Here is a 13,330-nt window from a genome sequence, read left to right as displayed (position 1 = left end):
TGTAACGTCCATAATTATTATGTCTTATGGTTAACACACCCCGCTCGTTTCTAAATACCACGTAACTAAAAACAATTGAAAATAAAAGAAAAAGTTTAAAAACGAATAAATGCTAGATTTTTCCGCATTTATAATTTCATTTAAAGCTTAAAACCTTTAATACTCCAATTTATTGTTCGCCACCACTTGTAAATAAAAATATTCATATTCACTAAACCCTACTAAAAAGAAATATTTAAAAATTAACGAAATGTTAAATGTTTTAAATTTAAAATTTGTTTTTTGTTTTTGGACTATAGTTTTATGCTAACAATATTTCATGCCATAAAATGCTCAACACATTTTCAGTTACCATTTTCATAATTTTCATTTAAAAAAAAACTAGTAAAAATTGAAAATAAAAAAATTATTTTAAAAATTTATATTATCTAGGTTTGAGTTCTTTTATTGAGTTAATCCATACTAAAAATTACTGATATTTCGTTAACAGATTCTTAAGTTAATGCATACAAAATATTTTAGATATTTGTTTCAGAAAATTACTAAAAAATTTAGTATAAACTTATTTAATGAAAACGATCCCACAACAATTTTAAAAAATTGTTACCTTCATTTGCAGACAATTTTTGTCATAAAATTTTCTTCAGTCTAACTCTTTATTAGCCAAAAAAATCTCATAGATAGATATGTATTGTAGTACTACTTCACGACCCTGCCAGTCATGTTTTTGTCGGTAATAAATTTGCTAAACTGTTTGTCAAACAACTCTTTTAACTCTAATATAACCCAGAAAAAGTGTTGGAGAAAAACTTCAATTTAAGATAAAATTGAATAATCATATTGAGAACTCTGCCCTGCTTAATCGATCACTGAAATTCCTTAGTCATAGTTAAGAAAGCGATATAGAAACCTGTATTTTACATAATTTAGGAATCAATTTATATTATCAACCCTTACTACCTATACGTGGTAGGATATCAATCAAAAATATTCAACTTGCTATAACTTAGAATATGGAAATCGTCTAGCCTTCCATGAATATGGGTATTCTGTTTACTATGAACCATAATAATTGAGTTCTCATAAGTTTTCCTGCTCATATTAGATTAGTTTCAGTAACAGGGATGCATTCGTGGGTAGTTGAAAATACATATTCTGTGGTGCTGTAAATAATTTTTGGCTAGAAATATGTTAACGAAATTAAACAAATTGCCAAAAAAGATACAGCATAAAAAGTAGACTATTTTATTTCCAGTTCTTGTACAACTATGCTGTGATAACAGTTCAGGGTTGCTCTGGTAATATGAACTTGACTGTTTTTGGAATTCAAAACTTTCGTATTTTGATAATATTTTCGTCTAACTTAAATTGGTATAGACTTCCGAAAATGCGAAAGCAGAGTCGCAGGTTATTTTATTTTAGCTGTCAAAAGAGCTATCACAACATTATTGACGAACAGATGACAATTCGGAGTTAATCCAGTAATATGAATCCGACAGGTTTTTGTGAATCGAGAACTTTCGTATATTGCAACTACTTTCACTGAATTTGAACAGGTACAGGCTTTCAAAAATGTCAAAAAAATCGAAGGTTTCTTCAGATGTCAAAAAACTGTCACAACAAAACGTACTGATAGTTTAGAAATTAATTTTATAAATTATTTAGTTGAATTTTCATAAACCATAACCATAAATTAATTAAGATTAAAATTTATTATTGTTTATTTTAATTATTTACAAAAATATTTTTAAAAAAACTTATGGAAAATGTTGGCATAAAAAATTTTAACAAACAAAATTGGCTGTAATTTGTAGTATATGAAGACACTGTAAATAACTTGTTATTACACAAATTATAAAAAAAAACGTACATTAAAAATGCGAAAGGCGCACAGGCAAGCGATGTCAACATTTTATCCAGAGAAAATTTAAAAAAAAGAAAATTTTTTTTAACTTGGATGCTGTCAAAAGTTTATCATTTTGCAAATTATGCATCTAGAGCTTGAGACAGCAAACAAGACCATATAATGCGATCGAGTTGAGTTTTGAAACTCAAAACAAAATTTTTGGTGAATTTTCGAAATGATTAACAATGCACAAATGTTTGGTAAAAATTTTTTTTTCATACAAAAATTCATAAATATTGCGCAAGAGTGTAAAAGATCACAAAATATTCAGCTCGATTGCATATTCTTGAAAATTTTAAACCAAAATAACGATTTCATATATCTCTAATCACAAAAAATAATCATTTAGATAACACCTGAATTTTTTTCACTGACAAATAAATAAAAATTGCATTAAAAAACAAATTTTTAAAAAATATAAATAAATTGCACGCACTAAAAATTATATGTTTAAATAGTTAAAACTGAAACTAAACTAAATATATTATAAGCGACTTTTTTAATTTAATTTTATCTTTTGCGAATTTCACTGCTCATAAACTATTTAACATATGTATATAACAATTGGCTAAAATCTAAGTGCTATCACCTCTCCAACACGCTCTCGTTCTCGTTCATCTCCCTGCTAAAACCAAAAAAAAAAACTTAACAAAAAATTACGTTTATGCTCTGTAAGTTATATTTTACATAAATACATACAAATAAAGCAAAATAAATCGACCATCGTATAAAATCGCTCAAAGCGAACCAAAAAAAACAAAACAAACAAAAATCTTAATGCAAATACAAATTCAAAAAATTTCAAAAGCATTTTTTTCATATGATTTCCATATTCTTTTCTTTTCTTTCATTTAATTGTAGGGTCCCCGGTGTGGAAACCACGAGACATGATTAATTTAGGCGATGCACAGTCGACAACGCGCAAAGACGATGCGAACAAATAAAGCAAGACAAAAACAAATGAACAAAATTGAAAAATATTGAACAAAAATTTCAATTTCGAACACAAAACGTAACCCTCAAATATGCAAAATGTCATAGTATATATACCAATTAGAAAAACATTAAAGCTGAACAAGAAAACCAAACAAACCGAATGTGAACTAATTTAGAAACTAGAACAAAAAGCCGAAATCTGATTAGAAGTTGAAAACACACAAAGATTGTAACTCAAAATTAACACAAGCGACAACTACTATTGTACTATATACTGACTCAAATCTATTGTAATTGCCGAAACCGAAACGAAAATGTGGACAAAAAACTAGAAAATATTCGAAAAAAAAATTTGGAAAATCGAAAAAAGATTAGAGTTTTAAAAGCATTAAAAGAACACATTTATGTATTTTACACAAATTTTGTTTCTGAAAATTTTCAGATCACTTCAATTTCACTAGAAAAACAGTGAATTGCCAAAAAAACTAAAAAATTTAGTAAACATTGGCGACAATTAAAATTTTTGAGTCATAAAAAATAACGAAACAATTAAAAAAAAGTTTTTCAAAATCGTTGAAAATTTTAATTGAACTTTCAAGACCTGTACTCATTTTTGAAAACTCTATACGTGATCATTTTTTCATTTCAATTCAAGGTTAATATGAAAATTAGTGTCATAACCTTAAAATCTACGAACTGCAAGTGATTTAAAAGCACATAAATACCGATTTTCGAAAATTCAATATTTTCGTCCGAATTCCATATAGTATGTGAATTTTAACGCAGACTTTATGCAAAAAAAAGTATATTTTTAAGTTTCTAAACGTTTCACTTTTTTCGAACAAAAATTATGTATTTTCTAAATAAAGAATACATTTTTTAAAAGTTTTTAAATTGATTCTTACTTCAAAAATGACTAGTTAAGTTAAAACAAAAAATATTATTGAACATTATGAACGAAAATTATAAATTAATAGCATCAGCATTACTTATAATACAGTGATTTCAAAACTTCACTAACCAAACGCAGTTGTCCACATGTTCGTCTCGGCATAAAGATCACTTTGCATTTAATTATTTGTATGACGGCGGAATACTGAGACGAAATGTCAGTCGAAAAGCACGAAATAACGGTGTTTAACTTTAAAATGACATAACTCAAAACATACAAATGATTTAAAGAAACAGCTTACAATTACAAAGGGAAAAAAGAACAAGACAGAAAAAAAGCATAACACATATTTACATACATACATGTATCAGTATGCTAAGGAGAAAATGCAAAAAACATTTACCAAAAATATACACAAACGGAAAGACCAAAAAACATGAAAATTAAATAAACAAAAATTAGAAAATATATGCAAATTCACATGTTGTGAAATTTTAGTAGTTTAAGGCAAACTAAAAGAAAACTGAAATCATAATTACATAAGTAAATCACTTAAGTTTAAAAAAAATATGAAATTTATGCATAAGAACATTTAAAAAAAAGAGTTAAGACACGAAAACTAAACAAAAAAAGTAGAGAACATTATAGCAGTGAGATATGCGATCCTTCATGATGCATAAAAATATATTATATTAATTAAATAAATAAATAAGAAGGCAGCAAAAAAACAAAGAAGAAGAAAACAAACAAAAACAGAAACAAAAGATTAGTGAAATTTCGAAAAGGAAAACGTTTTTAATTAAATCGAATTAATTAATTAATATGTAACTAACAAATTTAATTAAATTACAATGCATAGACACTATTAAAATAATTAATAAAAAAACACGAAGAAAATAATGATGAAAGAATAGCACGCGACAGAAAATCACGCTTAACAAATGTTTACGGCATTAAGTTTTACACAAAAACAAAAAACAACATTTAAAATTATAGAAAAAAAAGTTCAACATTTTTTTATTAAATGTTTATATGAGCATACGTTTCATTTAATTAAACTTAATTAACAAACTGACATACACACACACACACAACCTAAAAACCTGTAAACTCACTGTGAGTAACAATAACGGTAAAAAAAATTTCGCAACTCTAAAAATGTGACACAAGCTGATAAATTAACAAAGAAAAAATACCGTTAGAGCATTCATAACGTCAAAAGAAATTAGGAAAATGGTAAAAAACGAAAAAAGTTGCAAGATGCAGACACACACACACACACTTGAACAAACACACAACCGAAGTTAGAAAAAATTGGTAAAAGATTTCAAATAAAACGCTAAAGAGCCTGAAACGCTGACAAAAAACCTACAAACAAAAGCAGAGAGTAGCAAAAATTAAACAAAGATATGCCTAAAAAGTAATAAAATTAATTGAAAACTAAAAATATAAAATAAAAGCTAAAAACTAAAACTATTGACGTTTAACTGTTGAGAAAAAAGTAAAGCAAACGAGAGCCGAGGAAAATTGAAACTCCACATCCTAAACCCAAGTTTAAAAGAAATTAAAAAAAACCAAATAAATACACACACACGCGCACATAAATACAAATATAGGCACAACCAAAACTGTAACTTGAGAGAAATTGAATTTGAAAAACCAAAACAAAAAAAAAAATAAGAACAAACAATAGACATTAAATGCTGCAAAGTTGTGTGAACTAAAAAAGTAAGAAAATTATAGCAAAAATAAATAATAAAAATGCAAATAAAAGTTTAAGGCAAAACGAATAAATTAGTAAATTGAAAAGATCACTAATGTATGAAATGAAATATTATTAAACGTCAACACTTGAATTTATTTGGTTTCATTTTTTACAAAAACAAAGCGAAAACAAACGAAATTTAATCAATAATGCAACTTGCATCATAAGTCTACACACTGTCTACTCGCTACACTCTACGAGCAACTACTGTTACATGAAAAATAACGCATGTTCGGTTTTACATATTTACATACATAGAAGCTTTAGAATTTATGAATTTTAGAAGAATTTCTAATTTGTTACGTGTCCTTCGGTGATTTTTAGAGTTTTTGTGGTCTGCATTTAGGCGCAGGTAGGGACAAAGGCAAGTTGTAGAGTTGATATTTTCGCCAAAGCATAAAATAAGTAAACAGATAAGAAGCAGGCGGGGAAGTGAAGCCTACAGGAGAAAAATCATGAATAAATGCCAGTCTAAGAAGGCTGCTTAAAAGCAAGCTAGCAGTGTCTACGTGTAACAGGTCGTTAGATTGTCAAAAGTGGATATTATGTTAAGGTGATCGATCTAAGCTCTATATCAAGGCATCTTAACAAATTTTGCTCTCAGAATGACAAAACGATTTGATTCGGAAATGTTTTTCCAAAGAAATAATATAAAAAAAGTTTAAAAAGTAAAAATTATGTAAAGCAGAAGTGAATGATATTTTCAGCAAAGCAGTAATCAGAGAAGAACGTGTCGAAAAAGTGCAGCTTAGAAAGCAAAAGGCATTAAAGTGTCATTTACTAAGAAGACTGCTTAAAAGAATGTTTAAAATTCTAAACTGTTATCCAGCTCCAGTTATCGGGTATTTTCTCGGCAAACAAGGTTTGTAATCACTATAAGAATGGGAATGGATGAACCGATTTGGGTGCTATTATATTTCAAAGTGATTTTTCAACAATAAATGATTAATATTATTAACTGACATTTACAGTCATTTCAGATAGTCTGTTCATTAAATCAACTAACAAATTGTGTATAACAGGTTAGTCTAGCTTAGGTTAGGTGGCTGATCTCCCAAGATGCTGGGGGCTCATACTTGGACTGCTAAATACAATCTGTCATGAAGCCAGACTAAAATCCTGTCTTCGGTTATTAAATCTTGATACTTTATTTACATTTCCGCTTTTTCATCGGGATGTCTAAAAATGTGAGAACCGAAGTATTTTAGTCTTGATCCGGCAAAGACGGAACATACGAGTAAGAAGTGTTGAGATGATTCTATCTCATCCACTTCCGAGCAGCTTATATAACTGTCAGCCGATAAAATTTTCAACCATACCGCCTGAATGCCGATGTAGTTATACTTATAACAAAGTTTCGAGCAAAAATACTAGATGCTACCACAAAACTAACCTCACAATCTGCGCGAAGGACAGCCAAACAATTCTTGAATTATTTTCTAATTTCTACAGGAGGCAGAGATTACATGACAAAAATATATGATTATGCAATGCAAAAACAAATATTCAATCATTACAACAACAACTAACAACCAAACACACACGGAAACATACGAAATAAATTAATGCAACTAATTACTGTTAAACGTAGCATTTTTAAGGTGAATCCCAAAAACAAAAAAAAAACAAAAAAATAAAAATAAAAATCAAGCAAATGACGAATAATTAAGACTCGTTTTTAAATAACGTTTAAATACACGTCACAAAACTTAGATGAAAATACCAAATCAAGTACCGTTATTATGTATGTATGTCTGGTGAAACAAAAGCGTACAGAAAACAGAAAACAATTAAATTAAATAAAACCTTAGCAAAGCGAAAGTATTAGTAAGCGGAAGTGAGAGAGAGAGGGAGAAAAGCAAATGGCATAGAAGAGTCAATACATTACATACATACATACAAAGTAGCAAATACAAAAACCAAAATAAATAAATACTAAACAATAATAAATCAAATTGAAGCGATTACCGATTCTAGTGCAATTTCAATATACGAAACACCATAACAAATACATACAAACAAACAAAAATAAAAAAAATTTAAACCAAATATATAAAATTTATATATTAAATAAGCGCTGATACATGCCGTTATACACAAAACCACAAGGTGTCGTATGAATGCGAAAAATATAGTGAAATTGTTTTTACTCTAATTTTGTGTGATACACACACACACATATACATACACATACAACACTTGCATACATCTAGTTTATGTGAATTGAATGCCTTCAGTTATCGAAATCAAAAGTTTATCAACAAATATACACACATACAATAACATAGAACATTTATTAAAAAAACAAACAAAGCAACAACAAAAAACAAAAAAAAGAAAAGCGAATAAGCCAAAGCGTAATTTATACATTACTTATATACCTAAGTGCATACATACATACATACTTACATACATACAATATTAATACAACAACATAGCAGAAGAACAATAAATTGTTGCGTAGTACATACATACACACAAGCATATGTTTTGTGTAGTCAAATTTTTTATTTTTACAAAAAAAACATTTTTTGTTTTGTTGATAATCACCGTAAAGCAAATCGATAACTCGCTCAGCCGGTCGATAAACGACAGAGATACAACCATACATAATGATTTATATATTACATAAGTACATGCATACATATATGTATGTATATTGTATATGTATTTAAGCTTTAAGTGAATGGTTAGTTGATTTCTACTTTTAAGTACCACACACAATTAATGTATTTTAATAAATTGATTGATTTTTAAACAAAAAAAAATGCAATTCGCAATTGCATTTCGTTTATACATATTGAACTATTAAACTAAATGATAAAACAAATGAAGATAAATTCAACTAAACAAGAAGAAACAAAAAACGAAAAAAACAAAAATCGCAAAAAAACAACAAAAACAAGTAAAAAGTAAAGTAATTGAATTTTATGAAATTAAAAATAAAACAAAATGAGAAAACAACAAAAACAAATATTATAGTTGTAAATCAATTGAAACGAAATGAATGATAACCGAACAAATAAATGTATTAAATAATTGAAACTGTTTAATTAAGTATTTGAAATGCAAAAGCAAACACACACACACACCCACACAACCAAACACAAAAACAAACAGTTTATTGAATTTAAATTTGAAACGAAAGCAAGGTGGAAACAAAACAAATGAGAAAACACGAAACATAATAAATAATTGCAAACGCGAATGTCAACAGCAAAACATATACACACTTACACATACGCACACACAAAATACAAGAAAAAACACGCCTACACACATGCACAGAATTCAAATACGAATATGAAATTGATTGCAACAACAAAAAATGAGAACTTTCGAAAAATGATCAAATACACTGGAAATAAAAATAAAAACGCAAAGTTAATTTGCAAATTTCACTGAAGAAATGTAAAAACAAAATTCTGCTGTGTTTCATTTGAAATTTTCTGCCATTAAAGTGTTGTGGAATACCAATTACGTAATCTCAAAGGTAAGTATGCGCCAATTCAATGACATTTGTATGTACTATGTATCTAGAAGAATCTAGATTTCTGTTTATCAAAAAATCATAATAATAACAACAAGAAAAAACGTTGAAAGCTGGAATACCCAATGCAAGTTAAAAAATTTTCCATACAAGCACTTGATTTTTATCGTTCAGTTTATATGGCAGCTACATGCTAAAGTGAACCGATATCGGCGGTTCCGACAAATGAGCAGCTATTTGGGAGAAAAAGACGTGTGCAAAATTTTAGATCGATATCTCAAAAATTTAGGCACTAATTCACGTATATACAGACAACAGCCGGACGGATCATGGCCGAAGATTTGTCTTTGTAGCCATTCCTACGAGTCGGTTCTATGTAACCGGAATATACCCGAATACAGCCAAGCGGCGACAAATTAGCAGCATTGCTCAAATTAATTTGAAGAATGTTTTCTACCGCTACAACAACAACGGTGCCAAACAATTTACAAAAACAAACTACATTTTTTGTTAATAAATAGATTTTTATTTATTTAGGTGAACTTATTGCAATACTTTGTGGATTAATACAAATAAGTAAGCCGAAAAAATGGAAGTAGTCAATTAGTTATAACTGATTTAGAAAGCGGCAAAAAGTAAACAAATAAACCACTGTTAGCAATATTTATACTAGTTCTTTAAGTATTTATAATGAAACATACATAAAAACATGCTTGCACATATACATACTCATATGCGCATATGTACTAAAACGTACATCGTTTTCGCTCTTTTCACTTTTTTTTTACCTAAACCATGAAGACCGTGTTTCGACAAAAAGTCACAGGATATGTAGAATGTTTTTTAAACAAAGCTAGACATGATGTTCATGTAACAAACTTTTTATAAAACAATTTCTTATTGCAAATAAGTTAAGTATAAAGTAAAGAAAAAACGCGCTATTTAAAATTTGTTTCATTTTCGAAAGATTTATTTTCTTCATCAGTCTCCAGGTATATCTTTTTCCATTATCAATGTTTTCATTAGCATGCTGATGCTTATTGTGTTACAAAATGTTACGTCACACCACTTCCAGTCGACCACAATCAATTTGTGGACTGGAATTGTTGTAGTTTGTTGTTGTTTACAAACTTTGAATGTATGTACACCAATTCTTACACAATGTCGTGATTTTTAAGACATGTCTCATATTTGTTTGCTTTACAATGTTTTGCCTTTTGTTTAAATTAATCTTACAACTAATTATTAATAATACTAATATACAAATATTACTAGCTCTTGCTAACTTGTGTATCTCTAGTAGCAATTAACAGGGAGAAATTACAATAAGCATTGTTTAACTAATTTAATATAACATAAATAGTACAAACTGACAATGCATCAATTTCAGTTTTCTCCCTCAATTACAAGTGTTGCACAACAATGTGCACACAAATTTCAACCCCTTAATAATTCCCCCGGCAGACCCACCCAACTTAAAATACAACTAAGGACAACTTATCGGCGCTTTGCACAGCCCAATTGTGCAGTGCCTCATATCCCATCCTATCCCCCCTATTTAGTTTGGTAATACATCTCCCAGCAGTTCTCTTGTTGCAGGCGGCAGGCTATCGGGGAATTTAATGTCAAACGCCACTAAGAGATCTCCTCGTCTTGTTGGTTCTTTAGGGAAAGGCAATCCTTTGCCAGGTATACGCTTCACTGTGTTTGGCTTAATTACTTCTCCCACTGAATTCAATGTTATCCGATCACCTTGCAACGTTGGCACTTTCACTACTGTGCCACACAACGCCTCTTTCAAACTAATGTGTGCATTATATTTGATATCACTGCCCTCGCGTTTGAACAGCTGGTGTGGTTTGTCGCGTATTATGAAAATTATATCAGCCGGCACCTTTCCGGCCGTTTGATCGCCTTCTTTTTGGAAGGTTATCTTTGTGCCAGCCTTCCAACCTGGTTTCACCGTGATATTCAGTACTTTCTCTTCCTTTCGCGGTTGACCTGTCGCCATTGACATACGTGAAATCTTCATTTTCTTTACACAACCTTTATCGACTTCCTCCAGTGACACATATAAATCGTGTTCAATTGGTGGATCTTGTATTTGTCGTTTGCGATTTGGCTGTGCATTGAACGATTGTGAACGGAATGCACCACCACCACCGCCCATTTGCGCATAGATATCATCTTCATTGCCACCAGACATGAATATATTTTGTGAGTCTCCAAACATACGGCTAGGATCGCTTGAACTGAAGAAAATGCCAAATGGATCTGACGAGCCGAAGAACTGTGCGAAAGTGGCACGGGGGTCACCGTGGAATTGATAGCTGTAGTTGCCACCACCCTGTTCGTTTGGACCACCAGGCACACCACCTTTCAAGCCTTCTTCACCGTATTGATCATATATGTCACGTTTCTTCTTATCTGAAAGCACTTCATACGCCTCCGCAATCTCCTTGAAACGCTCTTCTGCTTGAGGTGTCTTATTTTTGTCCGGATGGTATTTTAACGCCAGTTTCCGATAAGCTTTTTTAATTTCATCGTCATTAGCACTTTTGTTGATGCCAAGAATTTTATAGAAGTCTTTGCCCATTTTGTATAGAAACTATTTTTCTTGTTGGTATGAAAACTGCAAAATAAACATAAAAAAATTAGTTACTTTGATTATACTTTTTCAATTTATTATGTATATTAATTTAATTATACTTATTTATATGGCATACGAGAAATTGTAGTTACAAACTTCTTTTAAGCGAATTTTTGCGATAACACGGAAAAATTTTCAAATTCTTTACTCATTTACTTATGTATGAATATAATTAAGAATTTTCTAGAATTTCGTTTTTTCAGCATTCCCTTTTGAAAACACAGGTCACGTTTGTATGAATGAAACGAAAATTTTGCTTACTGTTTCCTACTACAATATCCACAAGTTTCTAGTACATTTGCACGGTTATTTTAGCAGAGGCCGTCCTGCTTTAACAAACATACGGCCGATGCCAATGAGAAAAAAATAAATATAATAAAACTTGTGGGTTGCTGACGCGTTGGAGGGACACAATTCCAAATTTGTCGTAAGTGATTTCATCGACAATTCAAGAAAAAATCCCATAACGCCTTCAGATCAATATTTTATAAGGAAATCGTTTACAATCCAAATAAACAAGTTGACCGCTCCAATAAGATTTGCCCGATTATTGACCTTTACATTTTCTTTGTCTCGTAAACCATTTAAATACAAGTTTTTAAAGATGTATGTATTTACCTTCAGTTTCACTATTTATGTTTCTTTGTATTCAATTTTCTGCACTTCAAATTTTAAACAATTCCGAAAACTTGTAAGCAAATAATAAAATGTTAACTAGATTTACAATACGACTTCTTGTATAATTTTTCACTTAATTTCACTCCTTTTCACTTCTTCCAGCTGTAAAAGCAATAAGATGTTTCGTTTTCAAATGTTCTTTTATTAATGCGCTCATTCGCCAACCGACACTTCTATTTATAGAGGGATTGTTTCACGTATTCTAGAATGTTCCAGACCAAATTGACGTTTCTCACACATTCCGTTTCGTTATAACGACATTCCGCTGATAAGGTAGAGTGTGTTCGAGAAACTGATTTCATTTTTAAAATACGATTTTTAAGAAAACATAACTTAAAAACATTAACGAATGATTAAACATAAATTTATGTGTAATACTTGTACACAAACAACCTGTTCGCTCAGATCTATAAGTAAAACATAATTGGCTCCCTTTCTGGTAGAGAACATATATGTACGTACATAAGTATGTTGTGTAGTTGAGAAAGCCAGATAAACAAAAGAGGTGTGATTGGAAAGGTGATAACAGTAAATAGAAAAATAAAGCAATAGAATTTGTAAACAAAAAAGCCGAATAAAATTTTTAAATAATGTATTTTATGTATTAGTAAAATATGTGCATGTAAGTGAACGCAAAAAGTGAACACCATACAAATATTGTAATTTTAGTTAATAACAAAAATTTATAATACTATATAATCTGCTCAAAACTGGAGAAACAAGCTTAAGCATTATTAGAAAAGTCCAATATAGTTTGAAATATTTTTGACATTCACTGTGAAATCTGCTCTCGGTTCTGTATTGTTTCTTTCTACACAATAATATTTGTATATAGAATTATATAATTTTTTTTTTATTATTATATTATGCCAATATATTTTGTAATTATTGTTTACAGAATTATTACAGACACAGTTTTTGTGATAAAAAAAAAACATTAAATTATTGTGACTTGCAGCGCCCTCTTCATGTCATATGCATTACAGGAAAGCAAATAAATTCCACTGGCCGAC

The 13,330-nt window shown here is 29.7% G+C and overlaps 2 protein-coding genes across 15 annotated transcripts in view; one reads left to right on the top strand and one right to left on the bottom strand.

Moving 5' to 3' along the window:
• Positions 1-8,922, top strand: part of sif (still life) — a 378,461-nt gene extending 369,539 nt beyond the window's left edge. For all 14 annotated transcript variants that reach the window (XM_070111162.1, XM_070111161.1, XM_070111165.1 and 11 more), the window contains one exon: positions 2,768-8,922. In XM_070111162.1, coding sequence (XP_069967263.1) covers positions 2,768-2,850 — 83 coding nt within the window. In that variant the 3' untranslated portion in view covers positions 2,851-8,922. The remainder of the gene's footprint in view (positions 1-2,767) is intronic.
• Positions 8,923-9,930: 1,008 nt separating this feature from the next.
• DnaJ-1 (DnaJ-like-1) lies at positions 9,931-12,469 on the bottom strand. The gene is made up of 2 exons (XM_014229672.3): positions 12,258-12,469; positions 9,931-11,621 (listed from the first exon to the last, which is right to left on the bottom strand). The coding sequence occupies exon 2, from the start codon at positions 11,583-11,585 to the stop codon at positions 10,548-10,550; it is 1,038 nt and encodes a 345-aa protein (XP_014085147.1). The 5' UTR covers positions 11,586-11,621; positions 12,258-12,469; the 3' UTR covers positions 9,931-10,547.
• Between the last annotated feature and the right edge of the window lie 861 nt (positions 12,470-13,330).

The sequence above is a fragment of the Bactrocera oleae genome, chromosome 6, assembly GCF_042242935.1.
Source record: "Bactrocera oleae isolate idBacOlea1 chromosome 6, idBacOlea1, whole genome shotgun sequence".
In the NCBI taxonomy this organism is placed as follows: domain Eukaryota; kingdom Metazoa; phylum Arthropoda; class Insecta; order Diptera; family Tephritidae; genus Bactrocera; species Bactrocera oleae.
Note: the sequence above shows the minus strand (reverse complement) of the source record. Positions and strands in the feature narration are given on the sequence as shown.